This window comes from Heliangelus exortis, chromosome Z (assembly GCF_036169615.1).
Source record: "Heliangelus exortis chromosome Z, bHelExo1.hap1, whole genome shotgun sequence".
Classification (NCBI taxonomy): domain Eukaryota; kingdom Metazoa; phylum Chordata; class Aves; order Apodiformes; family Trochilidae; genus Heliangelus; species Heliangelus exortis.
In genome coordinates this window covers 30,370,708-30,395,703 of record NC_092454.1, presented here as the reverse complement: position 1 = coordinate 30,395,703, position 24,996 = coordinate 30,370,708, and the positions used below count along the sequence as shown (strand labels likewise).

Below are 24,996 nucleotides of genomic sequence, written 5' to 3'. Positions count from 1 at the left end.
CTCAGGTCATTTATTCTCAGGTATCTTCTCTTTCAAAAGAGTTGCATAGCAGTTGAAATACCCATAGCAGGTATTTCAAATGAAGGCATAGGAAACCTTACAAAAATTAGTATGAAAAAATTTGGCCTAATGAGTATTTTTTGCAAACCCTTAGTCACCTTCATGTCCAAAGCAGGACTTTGGAGACAGATTCCTTAAATAAAATGCTTTTAATTAGAGAATTAGAGCTCCAGCTGTGCTCTTTCACACAGATTTGAATCACACAGGATTGTCGTGGTTGAAAAAGATCACTGTGTCCAGCCATCAACACCCTGCCTCCTCACCTCTTCCCCCTAAAAAAAAACTTAAAAATCACGATGCTCATTAGAGCATGTCCTGGAGTGCTTCGTCTACACAGTTTTTAAATACCTCCAGGAATGATATACCACCACCTCCCTGGGCAGTCTGTTCCAACATCCAGCTACTCTCTTAGTAAATAAATTCTTCTTCAGATCTAGTCTAGTAATTTTTTAACTCAGAAAAAAATACATCTGTCTAGGCCATGAGCTGCCAACTTGTCTTGGAGAATGCTATGGAAGATAGTGTCAAAGAGCTTTACTAAAGTCTAAGTAGACAACATCACAGCCCTTCCCTCATCTACTAGGCAGGTCACTTGGTCATTGAAGATCAGGTTGGTCAAACAAGGCCTTCCTTTTTTGAATCCATTCTGGCTGGTCCTGATCCCTTTGCTGTTCTGTACTTGCCATATGAGTGCACTCAAGACAACCCCCTCCATGATTTTTCCCAGTACAGAGATCAGGATGACAGGACTATAGTTCCCTGAATCCTTTTTCTGGCCTTCCTTGTGATGGGCATCACATTGGCAAATTTCCAATATTCTGGGACTTACTCTGTTAGCCAAGACTGTTGTTAAATGATGAAGAGAGGCTTGGAGAGCTCCTCTGCCATTTTCCTCACTACTCTTGGCTGGATCCTATTGTGTCCCATAGACATAAAGTGTCCAGATACCATAGCAGGTCATTAAATGTCTCCTCCTCGATTATGGGGGGTTTGTGCTGCTCTACATCCTTATCTTCCAGCTCAGGGGGGTAAATACCTCAGAGGTAGCTCATCTGACTAATACAGACAGAGGCAGAGAAGGATTAAGTATCTCAGTCTTCTCATTCTTGGTTGCAATGTTCCTTCCCACATCCAATAAAGGATGGGGATTCTCCCTGACTCTCTTTTTACTGTTAATGTATTTGTAAAAAGTCTTTTTGTTGTCCCCTATGGCAATGGTAGATTGAGCTCCAGCTGGGCATTTGCCTTTCTAATTTTTTCTCTCCACAACCTATCTACATCCCTATACTCATCCTGAAATGCCTGCCCCTTCTTCCAAAGGAAGAGGTAAACTCTTCTTTTTTTCCCTGAGTCACAGCAAAAACTCCCTTTTCAGCCATGCCATTTGTTTTTCCTGCCATTTTGTCCTGCAACACATGGGGACAGCTGTAGCTGGGGACAACAGGCCCAAGCCAGAGCTGACCTATAGATGAATCCTGTCTTGGTATCTTAAGAATTCCTGGCTTGCAACCTTGTATTAATCATCAAAAACATAATTTATGAAAAATAATTGACTTGATACTCAGAAAGAGAGAATGTCAAAGAGACCCTGCCAATCACACCCTGGACTATGGCCCAGTCCTGGTTGTGGTTGGTTGGTCAGGAGATGAACAAGATGTTTCCACCTAATGTAATATGGGAAGTCATGTTGACTTGCAGGTTGTTTAATATATAAGGGTGGACCCTCTTGCAGTGACTTTGGATGCCTCAGCCTACAGGTGGATGCACTGTGTAGGATTTTCCCACTTGCTGGGAAGGGTTCTCAAAATCCTCGCTGCAGCCGGGGCTCCCCAGCAGCTGCGGAACTGGATGATGGTAACGTATGCGAGTGGTGATTTCTCTCTCTTAATCACTGTCCTTTCTTTTATGTAGTAATGATTTGGTGCATTACCCTGTATATTTTCTATCTGTCTGCTTTAGGAGCTTTGCTCTGTATTTTTTAATTTGTTTGTGTTTCTTAGTTACCACCAGTAAAACACACCTGCTCTTTGCGCTCTAATGTCCAAGTCCCATTACAATCCTCAATCAGCAAAACAGCAGCCCGTTTGTATGCTTTTATGATTTCCTTCTTGAAGAGCATCCTGCCTTCCTGGTCCCTTTTTCCTTTCAGGACCGTCTCCCAAGAGACTCTCTCAACCAATGTACTGAACAGACCAAAGTCTGCCCTCCAGAAGTCCACGATGGAGGCTTTGCTAACCCCCCTCCTTACTTCACTAAGGATCAAGAACTTAAGCATTTTGTGGTCACCGAGCCCAAGACAGCTTCTGATTGCTGTGCATCCTCCACAGTCCTTCTCTATTTGTGAACAGCAAGTCCAGTGAGGCACCTCCTCTGGTAGGCTCACTTGCCACCTGTGTCAAGAAGTTATCTTCCATACCCTAGAGGGACCTCCTGTCCTGTCTCCTCTCTGCTGTGTTTTGTTTCCAGCTGACATCTGATAGGTTGAAGTTCCTCACCAGAACAAGGGCTCATGATTGTAAGACTTCTGCCAGCAGCTTGCAGAATGCTTTTTCTGCCTTCTGATCCTGGTTGGGTGATCTATAAGAGACACCCAACAGGTATCCAGCTTATTTGCCTTCCCCCTCACCCTTACCCATAAACACTCAACCTTATCATCACTATCTTCAAATTCTATACAATCAAAACACTCTCTAATGTATAGAGCTACTCGACCACTTCTCCCTCCCTGTCTATCCTTTCTGAAGAGCTTGTAGCCGTCCATTGCAGCACTGCAGCCATGAGAGTCACCCTACCATGTTTTGTGATAGTGACTACATCATGGCTGTCCTGCCACAATGACTTCCAGTTCCTGTTCATTGCCCATGCTGAGTGCATTGATGTAGATGCACTTGATCTGGTCTGTCAGTTTCACCCCTAACATTGCCATGCCATCCCCAGGCTTATCTCTAGTGGTCCTAGTTTCATCCCATTCCCCCTTCAAATCTGTTTTAAAGCCCTTTTAATGAGCCTTCCTAAGTCCTGGGCAAGAATACTTATACCCCTTATACTTCCATCTCTCACCAGCAGGATCAGTAAACATCCCCATGATCAAAGAACCCAACATTCAGCCTGTGGCACCAGCCCCTAAGCCATGTGTTTATCAGGTGTGTTTTCCTTTTAGCATTACCTGCCACTGAGGGAATTGAGGAAAACACCATCTGTGCTCCTCAGCCCTCCACTAGCACCCTGAAGTCTCTTTTCATTGCCTTAGGATCTCTTTTGACAAGCTCATCACTGCTTACTTGCATGACCAGTAGCAGGTAGCAATCAGCGGGTCATACTAGACCCGGAAACTTCCTATTTACATCTCTGACTTGGGCTCCAGTAAATAATTGCCCAAGATGTCACAAGATTTTATAAATATACAAGATGCCAAAAGGACCATCCAGTGATAATGAACAGTCTGGTGTGACTGGAAATGTCTTATGAAGGACACTCAAATTCCTTGTGCCTTCATTTCTCTGTGTAATCATGCTGCTACGTGCTCTTAGCAGTAGAACTTGAGAGTGTCCCTGTTTCCAAGGTGCTAAGCTGTTGTTAATTTGCATTTAAAACATGTGAAAGACCACTGTGCCTCAACCCTGCTTCTGCAGAACCATGTGGAGTTAAATGATATCTAAAAGCCCACATATATACCCATAACTCCTTCTGTGACCATTTAGCTTTCAACTCACCTCCTCCTCCATCCCTCAGAGCCTCTTTGCTTTCTCACAAAAGCAAGTGGAACGGAGGAGTTCAATTAATAACCCTCATTCAGGCTTTGCATTACCATATATTAGTCAAATTAATCCAAATACTAGCTAATGCTTTCCGCACTGATACTATATTGAAAATTAAAGATTTCAGTATTAAGAATAGTATTAATTCTATTTGTTCTAACCCATTTTTGTGTTAGTGATAGCTAAACTAGCAAATGTAAACTATTCTCTGACAGTATCAAGCACTATAGCTGTCATTGCCCCTCTTGGAGGTGTGCTTTATGAATCATAAATTCATAAATTCACTTTTGAGAATCCTCCCTCCTGTTGAACTGGGACATACTCAGCATCCCATGCCTCCTACAGCTTTGGTCCTGAAGTAATTGTGAACAAGGAAAGAGGATTTTTGTTCACACTCTTTCCTGTACACAGGTGTGTTCCCAGACTGCAGTGCAGGTATGTGTGTTCCACCACCTCCTAAGCACCATCCTGTAAGCACTGCCCCATACCTAGAATCCCCATTGCAAAAAGCAGGGTGAACCACACACACCTGCAAACAAGACAGCATCTTAAGGAGAAGGCTGGATATAGAATTCACTGCAGATAACACGTTACCTATCCACTTTCAAAAATCTCAGGAGAAATGTTCTTCCTTTCCAATGCCTTCCGTCCTTTTTTGTTGATGTTTCCTGATGATGAATTTCTACAAAGAATACAGATACAGTTGAAAGAAATAATACATTAACTGAAGCAAATTTTTTAGCACTGGACCCAAACCCAGCTCTAAGATCTGGATTTCCATCATCTCTTCTCAGGAAACGTGGGATATTGTCATAAATATGTTTGGCTTTCATAAGTTCAGGCCCCAGATATGGAGAGGAATATCTTCCAGATTCTTCAGCCCAACCACATTTATTGAGAAGACTTGGCTCAGGGTTTGGATTTGCGTCCACTGCAGATAAAAAAGCATTTCAGTCCTCTGTCTACTTACTTTAACACAGCATGCAGTATGTTTTACTCAGCATGACTTTCTAAAGCATGACTTTCTAAAGCTGCATGCAGTGAACTGATTGTATTCCATTAAATACCAGTGTACATGCAATCCTGTAGTTCAGACACTGCTATACAACAAATAGTGCATGCAACATTATTCTAATTCAAGCCAGTGCATAACGACATTCATGCATACACAGTAGTGAAGATTCATTACATTGTAACAGATTTAACAATAAGCAAACAAATATATGAATTGCAAATACTGTATGGGTTGCAAAAAAAAAAAAATTTACCTGTTGTTTTTTGGGGATTTTTTGGTTGGTTTTTTTTTTTAATAAATAGCCTGAGGGCTCAAAGGACCTGACCCCACAAGCTTAAGAGTGGTCTCTTTCTGTGATGATGTTGGTAGGTTTCAGATGAACTTAGGACCACTTGCCAATTGCAGTTAACTCAGTAGTCTTGCCTGCTAGTGTTCCTGATCCTCCTTCGTATTGGAAAATGAAATGCTTCTGTTCATCTTGCTGCCCAAGAAAGTCATCCTGACTTTATATGTGTTACTGGAATTATCACCGGGTAATAAATGATGCAACATGTGGATTCAGCTGGTTTTTATTTGTCATTACACATGACTGCTGACCCTTGATTTTAGCAGCTATTTATTCACACAAGAATTCACATGATATTACATTAATCACAGAAAAGGATAATACAACAAAACTGCATAATACTACTCTATTTCTCCTGTTTCTCCTGTAATGAAAGAATCTTGAGGCTTCAAATGTGTAAGTATAAAGAGAAGAATCAGTTATAAATTGTACATAACTCACAGTTGTGCATAGTTCATATAATTGTACATAGTTCATTCTGCCACAAAATGGATCCAAAATTAGGACAACAATACCTTTTGTCAGGCACCACCAAAGTTATTAAGATCCAATGAAGAATATGACAAGTGACAATGCTTGTTCGTTGCTTTCACACAGACAAATACACTGCTGCAAGTTTTAACATTTTAATTCACAAGAATTGAAAAAGCAAAACAAAAACAAGTTACAGGCCAGGCACAGCAGTGTTAGATGACACAGGTTGATTTCTCATATGACTGTGACAAGGAAGGAAACACCACTGACCAAACTGTTTCCACTGAGGCTTCACTACAGTTCCTAGAGTTGAAAGTCACAGTTCTTTCTTTGTCATACTGGTCCACGTGTGGTGTATATGATTTCTTAATGTATTAATTATGATAGCTGTGATTTTAAAAGCCATTCTAAATATCTGAACAGCCTTTTCCCATTAACATCTTATTTTAAATGTTTATCTGATTCACTAGATAAGTGGAAAACTTGGTCCAATTTTAAAATTACTTCTAAATGTTTATCCAACGATTTAGTTGTTCTTTACAAGCACCAGTTCATTGCATCACAGAATTGTCTGTAACTGGACCTAATATTTTCTCAAAAATACTGCCCAAAGATTGCAGCAGAGCCAGAGACTACATCTCTCACCCTCCCCATGACTGAGCAACAGAAGTTTTTTCTTCCTGTACCTGGTGCTGTTCATCTTACTTTGGGATTTTGTTGCTCCTTAAGCAGAAACATAAAGTGACATATGCTGTAATTAGAAAGGCAAACGTAGAATTCCTAATGGCTGGCTCCTACGTTTGAGCTCTGTCATTTGGAGTAAAAGCAAGGATAAGAAAACAGGAGGGACAGGAATGTGACGCAGTGCTAGAAAGGAGGTAAATGCTTTGTATATGTTAAGTACGATGCATGCTTATTCAGAAGAGATGTATTCAGATTTCCATGTTAAATCAGGTAAATTGGCTTGTCTTTTCTGGTTCTTAATTGTACTTAGTAAATACTGCATAATACCAGAAGTCTTACAGGCTGAAGGGAGATCACTTTCTTTTATAACTGGTTTTGCAAAGTCTTGGAAAAAAGTAACAGATTAAACAGGTGTGACACATGCAGTAAGATTAGTTTATAAAGTTATGAGTCAGAAAGGAATCAGAGCTCCTTTAACACCTGTTTCTCCAGTTATGACAAGTTTACACAGAGAAGTTTACACATCGCTATACACAGGGAAGCTTTTGCTGCAGCTGTGAATCTTGGTTCCTCAGGTGGCACTAACATTACTGGATCTACAGAACTAAGCCTTGGTCACATACTGTCAGAAGCCATCAAGTTACAAGGACAGATGTCTCACTGGAGACAGGCTGTAGAGAAATCAGCAATGGATATACCTAAATAGAAACTTATAACATAGCAGACATAAATAACTTTCAGGTGGTTTTATTTTACTTGTAATCAAGGTGCTGCAGAAACCATTTGGTGCCAGAGGGAATTAGTGCCTATAATATCAGCCTTATTAATTCAATTCATATCTTGACATCATGTTATGTTTCTTAATTCACATGAGCAAGTTAGGCAGCAAATGTGAATTTTAATAAATCCCTAACAATGTTTTCTTATTAAAGAATAGGCTTGTATGTGAAAAGCTGCATGACAAAGCATGTCACAGATTGCTATCTGTGGGTACTTAAAGCTTAAAATATGGCATGGGGATTTCTAGAGCCAGATGAATTAATGAATTGCAGATTAAGATGCTAGATCATGATTCAAAAGCCACCTAAAAACTTCTCATTTCAAAAAAGGTTTTACATTAGAGGAATGATGAGTCTTCATTGTTTTACAATAAGCTGAAAATTGCAAATGCAAAATAACAAGTAAAACAGGAAGATAAGGTTTCTAGCTTGGAAAAAATATCCTGTGCTCTAGGTGTGTTCAGAGGAATATGAGCCAAGAAAATTACTGCCAAAATATGCTGTAATTTCAACAGAAAAAAATATATATAATGCCAAGTGTGTCTCAAATTAAAAGCCAAGAATCATTTTTTTATTGAAAGAATTAAGATACAAAGATACTTTGTTTGTGCAGACCGTATTGCTTTAGATCAGCAAATATGCTTGAGTATTAAAAAACAGTTGTGCCTTTAAGCTAGATAATAAGAAAAGTGCAGCACTATTCCAATGAAGACATATAGTGAAAGACTAATTGAGTTCAGATGTAGAATACAATCCCTGTAGTGATCATAACTGTTTCATAAGCCAGAATCATTTCACTTCCAAGAGGTAAACATAAATGTGCCACCAGCATTGGAACTACAAGTTTGCTTACATATGAAATAATTTCAAAAGATTACTGCTGCAAGTAGAACAAAAATGTACAGAATGAGTTTTTAAAGTACAGTAGTAAAATTCTCAAATGCATACATAGTCTACATTGACTGAAAACTGGAATCCTGTAATTTAGCTGTCCTTGTGCTTTTGTGCCCCTTGTAAGTGCAGTATCTTGATACATTAATGATTAACATTTTGTGTTAACTCAGAATGTAACTCAAAGTCAATGCATGTAGCTTTAGATTAGACATAAGGAAGAAATTTTTTACAATGAGGATGGTGAAACACTGGAACAGGTTGCCCAGAGAGACACCTCATCCCTGAACTGAAACATTGAAATTCATATTGGAAGGGGCTCTGAGCAACCTGATCTAGTTAAAGATGCTTGCTCACTGCAAGGAGGTGAGATTAGATGACCTTTAAAGGTGCCTCACAACCAGAATGATTCTATGATTTTAGGATTCATATAGACCACACAATCAACATCCAAGTCATACAATAAGTAATTTTTCTTTTTTAATAAAAGAAATACTTACCTGTCTATGGTATGACAAATAATTTATGAACTACAGACAGCTGTAAGAAGCCTCAGAGAAGTGAAATTCAAGCACTGTACCCAGTCATGTCATTTGATATGTTTATATGTGTTTCATTTGGAAGGATTACTTCATTATTTTAAAGACAGAATTTGAAACCATGGCCTCCAGTTGCTGGAAAATATCAGCACTACAGTTCTCCGAAATGAATGTGCTCAGTATTTCAAGTGCAAATGTCTGCAAAACATTGTTTTCTATAGTTCTCAGAAATTAGTTTCCTAGAATGAAAAAATTATTCATGGACACTTCAAAAGACAGTATTGTTCTTATGTACCTCTGTTAAAACAGGCTTATTATTTCTTACACTTCACTTGGAAAACACAACATTTTTTCACTTGCCTTATATCATTGTGAGGATATATTTTCATTTATATCTTTTGTACAGTCAACTTGTAATCTGATATCTTTTCATAAGAAATGACTGTGAAAACCCTATAAACAGGCAGCTCCAAACCAGTTCCTTTTGAAGAATAAACTGTAGATTTTAAGTATATTATAATTTGCATTGGCTAAAATGTCATGAATTTTGCAACCAGATGAGTGCTTTATTTAGCATAAGAAGTTGGCAAAAAATTTGTAAAGCCATTACCTATACCTCAAAAGATCACAAAGAATATATTCTTTAAACCCTTTTGGAGCTAAATTAATAACAGGTGAGATATTTACCTGTAAAAGCAAAATTAAAAAGTGGAGTCATGGTACCTAAAAACTACTTATTATGTGTTTTGACATTTTCTGGCCTTTCCACTTTGGGGATACAATTCAGAAGTCATTTGAAAAAACATACTTTTACAAAGTCTTACCTGGTAATTTGTGTTCTAGTACTGAAGTCAAGAGATCGCATTGAACGTAAGACTTCTATACACCCCAAGTACTGTAAAGAAAAACAGTTGGAAAATGTACTATAATTATTCTGGAGTTCTGGGAGAAAATGCAGTTAATAACTAGAAGGCATTATACAAGTCTTATTTTCCCATTTGATTTATCCTATGTCTCAATTAGTTTTTTGTGACTATGATCTTGTATGCCATGGAGTTGGTCCATGAATATTTTATTTCATTAAACTCACAAGTTTAGTTCACCATATCTTTTTATATTTAATCTAGTCACTGTAATACACCTGGGTCAAAATGTGTTGATGTGCTTTTTCATTTTCCCGTATCTTAGTTGTTTCATTTTAGTCATAAATAGAACCAAAGGAAAAAATAATATTAATGAAAAAGGAAATGGTGTAAAGCAAATTCATCTAGCACTAGTTAGTAGGAAAACCTTTCTTACAGTGATAGAACTAAGCCTTGCTAGGAAAAAAAAAAAAAGTAAATTATATCAGGGAAAGCTGAAAAGAAAATCAGCAGTCCAAAGAGGAGTTTGTAATAACCAGCTCAGGCATTTATGAGATAACAAAATATACTAGCAACCCATGCTGAGAGATGGCTTCAGCAAGGTCATTCAAGAGTGGATTGACATGAAACTTAGCTAGCATTAGGAAAAGGCCAGACTTATTCACCCAGATTTCTGCCCTGCATCTCTAAAAAAAGAGGGAGTACTGTTAGAATATATGTTAAACTAAAACAGTATCACAGGAGTGAGAAAAACTCAGGTGAACCTTCTAGATTTGCTTCCAAAAATGGCCATAATTTGTATGTGCTAAAGTCTACATGCTACTGTCAGATATTTTGATAGTGGCTTTGTACAAACCAGCTCATGACTGGCATATTCCATGACAGTATCTTTGCGTGTATGTTAAGAATTCAACCACACACCTGACTTCTGAAAGTCAGGAGAAACATGCATAAGTCTGTTCATAGAGAGCCTGATAGTGCTATTCTAGTATTGTATTTTAACTCCATTTTAAAGTTAATCAGAAGGTGATTTGGCTTGCTTGGAGATGAAATTTGTTAAATGTCAGTTGAGATAATCAGCTGAAGTTAATTAACTGATGACAATATACTGCAATGAAAGATGGTTTCCTGTACTCTCTTTGTGTCATTTTGCTTTAGTTTTAGGATGATTTTATAGACAAATTTTGCCAATATTTATTTTGTATGAGATACTTCCATAATTAAATAAATTGTAAATACTATAGCAATGCATACCTGTGATTTGTTGCTGTTGAGATACTTGGTTTTCATTATTTCATCAACTTGTCCATATAGACCATTCAATACTAACCACTCTTGTATTGCATTTGTTCCTTCATTGATCTGTATTTGCCATAAATGTTTTAAAGTGAAGCAATTTGAAAAGTTTGAGACTAGGTCCAAATTTTAGAAGCAAACTAGAAGGTCATTTAATGAGTACATGCAAGCATGCAAATCAATTCACAAGCACATATGCACACAAGTCACTGTCAAAATAAACATTAAAAAAATCAGACAAGTACTAATTAGAAGGCGTGCACTTAAGACTCCTTTGGTTCATGTTACCTGATCTGCATTACAAAAGTAGAGACAAAGCCAGACTGGAGGAAAATTAGATGGAAAAATTACCCTATACTGGTTTTATGTGTAGCATGGAGACAACTGAACACAACATATTAAAGCTTGCAGTGTCCTGACTGATCAAGGCAAAGATGGCAATTGATTTTCTGAGATAAAAGATGTAAACACTTAATCACCACGGCATGTTTTCAAATAACAAAATTACTATAAAAACTGACATCCAAAAGGTCCAAGGGCCAGCTACAGGGACATATAACTCACCTACTGCTATGCTTCAATTATTCCCCAAGACCAACATTGCTCTATAAAAATATCCATTTGAAGTACATCGTGACAAGGATCCACAAAAAGGAGACATACAACCAAGATATCAAGTAAATATATTATTCATTTGTTTCAACAAGTAAATATCCTGATTAAAAAGAAATGCTATCTTTTATCTTTTGCTTTAGGCATTCCATGAAACATTTAAAATATAGTTATAAAACAATCTACTTCTAAAAAAGCACTGCTTCAGCAAGCACTTAAGGTATATTCTAATCAATCTGCACTGTGATATTTATGAGTTCCCACTAACATCCTCCCTCTCATTGCTCAGAAAACAAATATGCTGAGATGCAGCCCACCTTGAATTAGGATGATGTGGAACTACCAGTTTTATGCACTCCTGGATAATGTCCTGCCTTCTGTCCACTTTCTGATATTTGAATGAATTTCCAACTTCAATACCTTTGAGTGAATACATGCCCCGAGGAAAAAGTCTTGAATATTAATGAATTCGTTCCCATTCAGAGGTTTTGGATTCACTTTGCATGCTAAACAGCACCTCGCAGGAAGCTGATGTAAATCCAAAAGCTGAGTGCCATACACTTTTGGGACCATCTCATAGCATGAGATTCCAACATCCTTACTAGATACAGTTTTTCCAAATAAATGTAAGAGAAGGCCGTATGTGTCACAGTTAAAGATTTTTTCCATATTCCCTAAAGTACCTCCTCTGTCTTCTCTACAACCCAGTGAGAAAATCCTTATTTAACAACTAAAATGGTTTAATGTACCCCATGTAAGAAAGGGTATTAAATTCTCCCAACATCTGATAGAAACAGATAATTCAACAGGTGAGAACTGAGATCATTCATGTGCTTGGAGTGAAAAAGCAAATTAGGGTAGTCATTGCCAGAGATGTCTTTTGCTCCATGAACATGAACAACCTTGTTCAGTTTTTCCTGACAAATTCTTGAAAACACCAGTTTACTGGAAGAAATCTTCTAGTGTTTGACTCAGAAGCTAGTAGTAGTAACAACAACAAATACATTTATAAAAACATAGCAAAATGTAGCCCCACACAGAACTGCAGCGGTCCAACCTAGGAGCTTAAATGCTTGAACACTTGAATAGCATATGCCCATCTAACAGCAGATGAGTGCCTGCTAGTACAAGTACAATGCTAGTAGCATGAAAATCTGCTCATAACCTACTTTAAAGCAAAGAAAGGACTCTTACTCTTTGAGGCTCAACTACTGGAATATCAACATCTCAGCAAAACTGCATAGGTATTCTTAGTAAATGAAGATAAACTCATTTTAATCTGTGTAGCCATCATCCAAACTTTGTACATTGTGCCTGCAGCACACAGAGCCTCATGTGAGTCATGTAAGAGACAACATGGTTACATCAGCAAACAGATAGCACTTTGATGGTTAGCCAAAAATTAGTTGGTGCCTTCAAACACTGATGCATCTGAAATCTGCATTATATTGAATAGCTGCTGATCAAAAACTGGGGGCTTAAAAATAAATTTATATTCCCAGGGTTTTGGGTAGTGTATGTAGATCTAATTTTTGAAAACAGAGGTAACATAAGAAACCCCGTAATAGGCTGGTCAGTTCACTGCAAGTTTCTCACAGACTTAGGCTGTGCTTTTTCATGGCAAGTGAGCATCTTTTTGTTTGCCTCATCTGTTCATCATGTCTGTTTCAAGTCATATGCCTACATTTTCACTATTCCTTTTTTTTTTTGTTTTGTTCTTGGTTTGGGGATGTGTGGTTGGCTTGTGTTTGGTTGATTGGTTTTGTAGTGATTTTTGTTTTGCTTCTTATTCTTATACCAAAGACCTAGTTTCATAATAATACCAAAATAGTAGCTGCCCAGGACTTGATTTCATGATAGGTTGCCCACATTTAACTGTGGACCCAGTTAAAAATACCATTGGTATTTTTAAAAGCCATACCAATGCATGAAAAGAAGAAAAAAACCACAAAAGCAACCTATGTCATAAACAGAGAATGCAGGATTTATAATTGCAAGTATTTTATGAGTTTTCTTCTTCAGCAAACTAATACGAAACAGCAAACCTGGATCCTCTTGCTCTTATAATTACCCACCTTTAATGAATTTACAGTATCTACTCTCTTAACCACTGTTTTAAAAATAAACAACAAACCCTAACAAAGAACTATATTCAGAGGGCGTCTGCTCTAATAAAATAAGAAAACGAAAAATAAGTGCCACATTTTTTCCTAATTTTTTAGGAATGTTGTGTTTTAATTAAACATCTATTACCTTGAATACCTTACTAATACTAATTAGCCAAACACACATGCACCACAAATCACTTTTCAGTTGATCAGTAGAAAAAGATCACAGAGAGAGAAGGCAGCTTATCACAAAGCACATTTGCTTCTTTACTTCATAAGGTCACAGTTTAATAAATGAAGAACCCTGTAGCAGTAGAATTATTAATTTTGTGAAGTTAGTGGAATATCAGAATCATTATAAATTCAAGAAAATGCTCAGATTTTATGTTGAGAGAGAAAGTAAGAAAAATGCATTTTTCTGAAATACTTCAGGTTCATCTGTCAATAAAAAATCCTTGCGAATCCATATAATAATCCTCTAATTGGTGGTTTCCAGTCAGCTGTGGACTTCAGAGTATCCATCTACTGACAGAGACAGTAAAAAGTCATTGCCAAAAGTCTGCCTGAAGAAATACAGTAACAATATAGTTTGTCTTGAGTTCCTGCAGTGGTGTTTTGGAAGCTGGGGCAGCCCCAGGGATGGCTCCAGTGAGAAGCTGCTGGAAGCTCCCTCGCTTCAGTGGTGACCCCACCGCTTCCCAACGCATATGAGAAGATGGATGCCCCTCTGTGGTAACATATTAAATAAAGGAAAAACAAAACTGAAAAAAAAAATTATAAAAAAGAGACCTACAGAGTAGAGGAGAGGACTAGGTGAGAGAGCAAAGCTAGAGAAAAGACACCAAGGTCAGTGAAGAAGATGAAGAAGTAGAAAAACGTGAGGGGAAGGTGCCTGAGCAGGGGTTTCCCTGCAGCCTGTGGTGAGAGACAGCTGTGCCCCTGCAGCCCATGAAGAAGCACAGTGGAGCAGTCCCTGAATAAGCATGGTTGAGCAGTCCTTGAAGGGCCACAGTGGGGTAAATGTGGATTTGTTGCCCCTAAAGTGTCAGAAGTGGGTAAATGTGAAGTGTCCGTCTGCACAGGATCACAGAGAGGCAGATGTGGATCTGTAGCCATGGAGGACCCCGTGGCAGGGGAGGTGACTGTTCCCAAAGGAGACCATGAATCCGTGAGCAGCCTGGGCTGGAGCAGTTCCTGAGGGACTGCACCTGTGAGAGGGACTCATGTCGGAGGGGTTCCTGAAGGACTCTCTGCCATGAGAGGGACCCTGTGCTGGAGTGTGAGGAGTCCTCCCCATGTTGACGAAACAACGTGTGATGAACTGACACTAAACCCCACTCCTCATCCCCCTGTAGGGCTGCTGCTGCTGAGAGGGGGACTGAAGCAATTGGGGCTGAGAAGAAGGGAGCTGTGCGGATAAAGGGAGATGTGGCCACGTTTTCTCTTTCTCAGATTATATTAGGGTTTTTTCTTTCCCAAATTGAACTTGTCTGGTTTTACCTTTTACCATAATTAGGGAATGAAAACCTCCCTATCCTTGTCTTGATTAATGAGCCTTTGAGTGGATTTTCTCCTCCCTGTCCCATAATTGGGAGGGGGGGTGCTAACCACAGGCCTGGTTGGTACCGGGCCTAAACTGTGACACAGATAATATGAGTACAAGAGCTGAATTTGAAAAACATAATCATCCTTCCAGTTACTCAAAGCAAAATGCTTTACCCCATGGGGTAAAGGACTTCCACAGAAGGCTGTAAAAATGCTAAAGATGTTGAGACATGGCAGGACCTTTCCTTCCACATTGTCAGGAGTTAAGGTAAGTATTAGCATTTTTGCAGACAAATCTTCTATGCAGCCTATACTAGAGGACATAAATCCTCTACACCAATACATTTGCACCCATTGAATTTGACACAGTATGCACACCCCTGTACCAAGATAGTTCACTGGATTTGCATGGGAGGCACAGCAGGTCTAGAGACATGAATCTGCATCCAGATAGTTGTGGGAGTCCTCTTTTTCATAGGAAACATCCTCCTCATCCTAATTGCAATAAATGGACAACACATAGAAAACTGAACTTCCTGAGTTCTTCCTTTACCTTGATTCCCCTCATTAGCAAAGCAAAACAAAAAGTTGTCCTGGTTTGGGCCAGGATAGAGTGAATTTTCTGTCTTGTAATTTTGCTTTCTGCTAAATTTGTTGTAAGTGCCTGTACTTGATGAAATTAACAGCAAGTTTCTCAGTCTGCGTCTGCTTCTGTGACTGATAATGGTCAATGCTTATAGTTATGGTTAGAGAATGGTGTGCAGAACCAAGGCCACTGCTCAGTTCTGAAGAACATCAGAGAAAGGAAGAGCATGCACCTGTGACCCTCCATTAGGGAGAAGCGGACAAGACCAATGACAAAAATTGACCAGAGTATTCCATCCCACACATGTCATATTTGGTAAAAATTTGAGGGATCATGAAGGCCAAATCCCTTCCTCTTTGCCTTCCTCTTTGCCCTTCGCCCTTCCCTTTGGCCCTTCTTCACCTGTCCCTGCTTGCTTCAGCATCTTGGGAGGATTCCATCTGTTCATCTGCCTGTGGTCCTGATTGATGCCAGCCTGAATCCGTGTGTTCCTGCCTCCAGCTCCCGGCTGCCGCTGACTCCAGGAGTCCAGCCTGGACTTTCCCAGGGCTGCTCTGCAGCCTCGGTGGTGACCTGAGTGTTACTGGGTTGAAGGGGTGAGGAATGTGGTATCATTTTTCTGTATATTTTTATATATTTAATATTTTTTCCTTTTTTTAAATCGTTACTGTTTCATTAAAACCGTGTAGTTTAGTTTCCAGCCCATGGGTCTCTCTCCCTTATTCTCTCTCCTTTCTTTATCAGGAAGGGGGATTAATAGAGAGCATCACTCATTCAATTAATTACCAGCCCAGCATTAAACCGTGACAGATTTATGGTGCCCAACACGGATTAAGCTAATTAGATCAAGCCCAGGTTAAAATTTCTACTAATATGCCTGAATGATTTGAATTCCGGCTTCAGTAGGAGGATACCCATATGGCTCCACTGAGCGGGAATCAAACTTCTTGCTTCTGAAATTTCACAGGGCTGGAAATTAAACCAGTCATGGTTTAATACCACAGTCATGCCATACCTGTGGTATTTAGGGTATGAGATACGCTGCTTTGCAGCCAAGATTAGTGTTAATATGTTGTTTATCTTTCATAAGCGCTGCTTAAGAACAGTAGTCATTATATGGTCTGCAATACTAATATACAGTGCAGTACATGGTACAGTGGTGTTTCATACACAGATAAAAAGCTTTGTTGGTGATTACATTTTCAGTTACCTCTTCATTTCATCTCAGGCTGAGTTCACCAGATGTTAGTGAAAATGGTATTATATTTATTATAATTTTAATTCTCTGATTTGTGTTATTAACATTTCTCATATATTCATATGTATTCTCATATATTATCATATATTGGTGAGGAGTAAGACAACACCACAATTATGGACATGAGCATGCCTTATGAAGAGAGCACGGCTGTTTCTGCTTCTGCAGCCACTGCTTGCCCCACCTCACACAAAGACACAACTCGGATACAGTGGCCAGGGAGCAATGCCAGTTCTACACAGGTATAACACCTTCCCTTCATCATGCCATGGTGTAAATGCTACACAGAGTAAATGGATTGCCTTGCTCTCACAGAGAGTTAGAACAGAAGAACTAAATTGTCTAGGAATTGTAGAAGAGGCTACAGATGAGCCAGAAGGCACACACTTTGGAATGCCACCAGAAAAACTGGTAAAACAGGCTGAAGAAGCCCTACCATGTGACACACTATCAGAGAATGAGAAACAATATGCTCTTTTCACTGATGGATCCTGCCATCTGGTAGGAAGCCAACGGAGGTGGAAAGCTACTGTACGGAATCCTAGATGAGTAGTTGCCAAAACTGCTGAAGGAGAAGGTGAATTGAATCCATTTATTTTCAGAGGTAAAAGCCATCCAGCTGGCTTTGGATATTGCTGAACAAGAAAGGTGGCCAAGACTTTCTATACTGACACATGGATGGCAGCAAATAAGTTATGGGGTTGGTTAAAGCAGCAGAAAGAAAACAACTGGCAGTGTAAAGGTAAATCTATCTGGGTTGCTGAACTCTGGAAAGATATTGCTGCTCGGTTAGAGAAGCTTGATATAAAAGTGTACCATGTAGGTACCCACGTCCCTTCACATCAAACCACTGAGGAACATCAAAACAACCAATATGCAGAGGAGGCTGCTCAAGTGTTCCAAATGGATTTGGATTGGGACCATAAAAGCGAACTATTTTTAGCTATGTGGGCCTGTGACACTTCAGGTCATTAAGCAAGAGATGGAACATATCGATGGGCTCGTGACCAAAGGGTGGACTTTAGACACTGTTGCACAGGTTATCAAGGACTGTGACACATGCACTGCAATTAGGGAAAGCCATACTTTGTGGTATGAATGGAGATGGTTGAAATATAGGTATGGGGAGGCCTAGCAAATTGACTATATCACACTCCCTATGTGATATGTGCTCACAATGGTGGAGGCAAGAACAGGTTGGAAACATATCCTGTGCCTCATGGCACAGCCTCGACCACCACCCTGGGCCTAGAGAAACAAGTCTTGCGGTGAAATGGTACACCAGAAAGAACTGAGTCAGACAATGGAACTCATTTCAAAAACAGTGTTATAAGTAAATGGGCCAAAGAACATGATATTGAGCGGATATACCGTATCCCCTATCATGCACCAGCCTTAGAGAAAATTGGCAGGTACAATGGACCGGTAAAAACTACCCTAACAACAACGGGTAGTGGAAATTTTAAAAACTGTGACAAGCATTTGGTACAAGCCACCTGGTTATTTAATACCTGGGGTTCCATCAGTCGAGCTGGTCCTGCTCAGTCAGACCTTCTACACACAGTAGATGGGGACAAAGTGCCTGTGGTGCATGAAAGGAATCTGCTAGGGAAAACAGTTTGAGTTTTTCCTGCCTCGGGCAAATGCAAACCTGTTCATGGGGTTGCTTTCACTTTTTTGGGTAATGATGGAGGAGGGAGAAGTACAACATGTATTCAAGGGAATCTAACACTGGGTGAGAATACCTAATTTTTGCTTGACTAACTCAATCACTAGAGCATGTAATTTTGGGGGTCACAGATTCATGCCCCAAATCAATTGCCATTATGTGAATAGTTGCATAAACTAACAGTGTTCTGTGAATATTTTTCAGGATAATGTCATGGTGATGAAACCAACTAAGTTCAAGGACTGCTACCTGGTAACTTCCTCAAAGTTGACATCTGTAACCTATGGAACATGGGCATGAACTGTGACAATTTTTCTCACCCTTAAGAGTCTGCTACAATAGATAAACACCTGCAATCATAGACTAAAACAACTTAGTGGGTTTTATTATAGCAAGATGGTGAATTGTGTATAGGTGTATTTAGAAACAAGAGATAGCAATGACTGGAACATGATGCAAATGGGATGGAATAAGGGGTGGAATATCCTGGTTTGGGCCAGGATAGAGAGAATCTTCTGTCTTGTAATTTTGCATTCAGCTAAGTCTCTCAGAAGTAGCTGTACTTGCTGAAATTAACAGCAAGTTTCTCAGTCAGTGTTTGCTTCTAGGACTGATAACACTCAATGTTTATAGTTATGGCTAGAGAATGTTTCGCAGAACCAAGGCCACTGCTCAGTTCTGAGGAACATCTTATGCCCCAAAAAGAGAAAGGGAGCAACCTGCAACCCTCCTTTAGGGAGGTGTGGACAAAACCAACGATAAAAATTGACCAAACAGAGTATTCCATCCCAGATGCATCATACTTGGTATAAATTTGAGGAAACAGGACAATCAAGCCCCTTCCTCTACACCCTTCACCCTTCCCTTTGGCCCTTCTTCACCTGTCCCTGTTTTCTCCAGCATCCTGGGAGGATTCGATCCATTCACGTGTCTGTGGTCTTCATGCATGCCATCCTGAATCTGTGTGATCCTGCCTTCAGCTCCCAATTGCTGCTGACTCCAAGAGTCCAGCCTGGACTTTCCCAGGGCTGCCCTGCAGCCTTGGTTGTTACGTGAGAGTTATTGGGAGAAAAGGGGGAGGAAAGTGGTATGATTTTTTATTATATTTGTATATATTCAATAATATTTTCCTTTTTAATCATCACTGTTTCATTAAAGCTGTGTAGTTTAGTTTCCAACCCATAAGTCTCTCTCCCTTATTCTCTCTCCTTTCTTTATCAGGGAGGTGAGAGGAATTAATAAAGAACATCTGTCAGTCCTTTAATTGCTGGCCCAGCTTTAAACCATGATAAAGGGAAAAAAGCGAAGGGAAATGTGCTAAATATCAGTGAGTATGCATTGCATGTTACCCACAAACCCAGGAAGCTTCTTCAGGGTCTACCCCCTTAAACACCATTACATTTAAATGCAATTGTTTACTAATAATGCTTAGTCTTTAAGAACAGTTAATACTGACTGGTATTTACAGCACTTGTGTAAGTTAGAATAAAACTTTTTTTCCTATACTAATGATATAAAATTCCACGTGCTTATACAGCAGCTTTAAAAGCATAAATTCTCTCAGCAGTTACCAGAAAATCTTTCAAACCTTTTCAAAACGGGTAAATGGTTCATTTATCCAGCTAAATATGGAGGCAGCGTATGTTTTTCATCAGGCAGAAGAGGCAGCCTTTGGCAAATAACTACCAGCTACTGAGCAGATAGCAGTGTGGTGGGAAGAAGGTCTTGCACACACACAACGTTTTAAATTTATGTTGGTGTACTTAGTTATTTTAAGCAGAAGGATTGAACGGAAGATTAGTTCTGTGACATTTCTAGTGCTGAGTGAGTTACAGTATTAGAAAAAGCTGTAGGCAGCGGCAATATGGGGTATCCAGAGAGAAATAAATTTGTATGAGCAGTAGTCTCAGAGCTTTAAGTCAGCTGCCATAGATTTTAGTTTCTCTGATAGTCTGGGATATAAGTATTTGGCTTTAAATGCTCTGCTTTGCTATCAATTAACACAATACTGAGATCCTACCTAACAACGAGTGTTATTCTCCCACCCATGCCATAGTCTCCTGCCCTTCCCTTGCCTAGGACCAAGACACATTTTCAGAACTATCTGCAGATACAGATCTCTGTACCTGATGATTATGCTCTACCAGAGTATGCTGAGAGTCCAACTCTGTACCTCTGCCACATGCTTCCCTGGTATCTGCATAACAACACACCAGGTCAGGGGAGCAGCAATTCTGCATGAAAGAAACACCAACAACCTTGTTCTGAATGAGGAAAATGCCCTATACTTAGACGCTGTCAGAATCTAACACCAAAATGTGTCATAAACACATGCTGCAGTGACAAACAGAAAGGCACTCTTCTGTGCTTTCATACTTAGGCACCTGGTAATTTCTATACCATTAAGTAATCATGTATTGAGCCTCACAGTGAATCAATATTTCCCCCAAAGGGTGTTTTCTCATTAAAGACTGCGTGTTCTAATACAGACAGAAAACTTTAAGTGTGGATCGATTGAATGAAAATTGAATGGAAAATCTAAAAATAAGTCTTCCTTGGAGTTCAACTACAAATAAGCCTTGACCCTTTAGCTGTAAATTTATCATTACAAATTGTTCCATGAGACAAGTAAACTAACAGAGGTTCTGAACTAGTACAAATGATGATGGATATGGCTGTCAGTGACATTTCTCTTGGAAACAGGTTGATGACTTCATCAATAGTGGGCAAGAGGAGAACATAGTTCTTCCAAGAATACCTTCAGTTTTGGCCAACACACACTTTTTTGCTCTTGTGCAATAACTGGCTCCTGTGATATGAAAAGCATTTTAAATATCTGTATATATGTGGAGTTCAACAATTCTTAGCTGAATGTTAGCCTACTCTTTCAATGAACTGCCTTACACTGTTTGAATTCTTAAGTGTGCAGTGATAAAAAAGAAATTTAGGAGGCAAACACATGTATTTTGTGTGAGACATCAGTACCTCCCAGAAATTACTTCTATGGTTTATATAATTTGATTCACTAATTGACATATAAGTTTACTATGCTATTTTGGCAACTTACGATGTTCGCAATGTATTGCTTCTTTACTCTTTTTTAACTGAATGCCTTGATTTTCAGTAACAGGAATGCAGCTAAAAATACGCAATTAAATTATTTTCATAGAAGTAGTAACCTTCGTAAGTTCTTGATTTAATGATTATAGTAAAGTTATAAAACATTTTTATAAGAGACTGCAGGAAAATAAGACTTTCTCATGTATCTTTGCCTTGATATATTTTGATACACTGCTCAAAACAGAAAGAGTGTTTGCACACTCTCATAAAAACAGAGGTCATGTTTTGAAATTTTCACTGCATGAGTGTGAGTCAATTGCATATTTGGTAGACATCTCACTTTAACAATGTAAATCCTTTTTCAGTGACTTTCCTGAAGATACTTGTAAAGGTTTTCAGTCATAGTCAAGTAAAACAAGTCTGATTTCCTGAGGGATTCTGAGCTCAACTATAAAACAAAGTGGCTAGCATTAACTAGTTAATACTGGAAGGCTGTGAAACTTTTGCATCTAAATAAATTCATCCTAAGTCTAACCCACTGCCAGTAGAAGAATGAGCTTCTAAACAACAGCAGGCAACTGACGACTACGTTGTTCTATTGTACTCATATTTCTTTCACTGAGTTAAATGACAAAAAATAATAAAACTGCCTTAGTATGCCAAAATTAATTTATATATCTATATATGCCCGATTTTTAACCATATTATGTATATGTATGTATTTTTGATATGTACGTAAACCTTGAAATCCTATATCTTGACTTCAAGCATGCACAAATACACTGTTCCACGGTTACTAAGAAAGCTTATGAAGCATCATTAGGTTTAAAAAATTGCTAACTTTTATTATTTCTGAAATGTGGTAAGTGTTAATTGCTATTTTAAACTTTTATCAAGGGTCTGTATTTATCTATTAATAAATTGAAAATATTATTATCCAGAAAAAGATAGAAAGATTTCCTAAAATTCAGAAAATGCTGGAAATAGGTTATTTCTTTTTCTCCCACAGAGATCAGAAAACCAGTGCAGTCCTTCTTCGGTAACTTGGTATTCATAAACAAAGAGGTGCTGGAGAAGATGAAAACACCTGTGGGATTTCTCAAATCTTTGTGGATGATGGGGCACAGAGAGAGCATTTGCAAAAGAAAACATATGTCACTGATAACAAAACAGAAGGTACAATAAAACCTGGCAATACTTTCCATGCCTGTAAACACATTTTTGAATATGAAGATTTTATGTGACTAAATATTATCAGATGCTGAGAAAAGAAGATACCTGAAGAAAAGCTGTGCACATGGTACAATATTTTTACTGTATTTCAGAGTACAGTTTCCCTCTGTATGTATTTTCTCTCTGAATGTATTTTCACTATATTTACTAGAATAAACTAGATTTTTTTCTACTTTTACTGAATCAGAGTTGCAGACAGAAGAGGCTGTAGAAACCACCACACAATATGAGAATATGGGCCATCTTATCATTGGGAAAACAATTAAAAACTCTACCCCATGAACTGCCATAAGAAAAGAAGGATTCATTATATTTGGGGTACTGCTACAATTCTCACGAGATAGTAGTAGTGGGTTTCTGTTTGTCCCCTGTCACAGTTTAACACTGGCCCAGCAATTAAACCAAATGACAGATGCTCTCTATTAATCCTCTTCTGCTCCCTGATAAAGAAAGGAGAGAGAATAAAGGAGAGAGACTTATGGGTTGGAAACTAAACTACACAGTTTTAACAAAACAGTAATGATAAATAGGAAAAAAATTAATAAATATACACAAATATGCAGGAACCTTTCTCCCCTCTTTCCCCCAGTAACTCTCACGTCACCACTGAGGCTGCAGGGCAGCCCTGGGAAAGTCCAGGCTGGACTCCTGGAGTCAGCAGCAGCCAGGAGCTGGAGGCAGGAACACACAGATTCAGGCTGGCACGGATCAGGACCACAGGCAGATGAATGGATGGAATCCTCCCAAGATGCTGAAGCAAACAGGGACAGGTGAAGAGAGGAAGCAGGAAGAGGTTTGACCCTCCTGATCCCTCAAATTTATACTGAATATGATGTGTATGGGATGGAATACTCTGTTTGGTCAGTATTGGTCATTGGTCTTGTCCACACCTCCCCAAAAGAGGGTTGCAGGTGTGACCTGTTTACTCCTTTTCTCCTTCCAGAGGGTAAAATGTTCCTCAGAACTGATCAGCGGCCTTGGCTCTGCACACCAGTCTCTGGCTGTAACTATAAACATCGAGTGTTATCAGTCCTAGAAGCAGACACTGTCTGAGAAACTTGCTGTTAATTTCAGCAAGTACAGCTACTTATAGAGACTTAGCTGAAAGCAAAAGTACAAGACAGAAAATTACCTTTATCCTGGCCCAAACCAGGACATCCCCAGTGAAAGAATGCTGGCAGCTTCTCACAATCAAATCATCTGGTAAGGATTCAGAGCCTCTTCAAGAACAAAAGTGAAGGATTCACCTGGGGGAAGAGGAATGTACTTCATCTGATCTTGAAAAGCCATTTCTTATGTCAGCTCTGAGGTTTCGTTTTTAGCTAGTAAGGGGAAAGATACCACTGAGAAGCAAATTTTCCTTCTGACAGTTTTCTAATCTCCATCTCCAATGGGGCTGAAAACAACACATTTTCAGAGAAAATTTCTTACTTATATTGGATGAAACAAGATTGCTAAGACCACATAGCACAGATGCTTAATAGACTGGGCTTTCACAAGATTTAAAAAAAAAATCCCGTATCCATAAGTTTGCATACACAGTATTTCTTACCATCTTATTTTACAGATGTATTTTTTTGCATGCAATAAAATCAGAAGTGCACACATTGGACAACAATTTATCCTATTTTAAGTGTAAACACATTCTGCATTCCAGCCCCTGACATTCTGTGATTATGCCTCAGCTTTTTGTAGGTACCGGAAGTTTTCTTTAAAAGAAGTTACAATGTGCAGAAGTTCTATACATTTCAGGTTTAAGTTTAAAAATACATAATACTAGGTGAATGTAATTATTGCAGTGTGATGTTAATCAATGTGAAACGTTTAGAGTATGTACCACAGTATCACAGGTGAGTAGTTTTATTTTCACAATTGCAAACTGTAATTCAATGAACACTTTCCAGAATACTTTGCTTGCTATTTGACTATCCATTAATACATATTTCCCTTTAAAGCACCATGCATATTAGCTCTAACAGCTTGTGTTCTACATCAAAATTCCTTTAATACAAACATGCAAAAGCTTCTGCAGCTAAACATTATGCTTCAATAGCTGAAAATAATTACAAATATGAAACCATAAATATGGACACCGTAAATGTATCTAATTACTAAAGAACTTATACTACCTCAGTCATCGAATAGAACCACTTGATGAAGAGTATTACTACAGCACAAACCCAAAAGATGCAAGATCTAACAGGTGCTTTCTCACTGAGC

The 24,996-nt window shown here is 38.8% G+C and overlaps 1 protein-coding gene across 1 annotated transcript in view; it reads right to left on the bottom strand.

Moving 5' to 3' along the window:
- Window positions 1-24,996, bottom strand: part of SHC3 (SHC adaptor protein 3) — a 73,084-nt gene that overhangs the window by 39,760 nt on the left and 8,328 nt on the right. Inside the window, exon 2 of the mRNA XM_071730934.1 lies at window positions 9,371-9,441. Coding sequence (XP_071587035.1) covers window positions 9,371-9,441 — 71 coding nt within the window. The remainder of the gene's footprint in view (window positions 1-9,370; window positions 9,442-24,996) is intronic.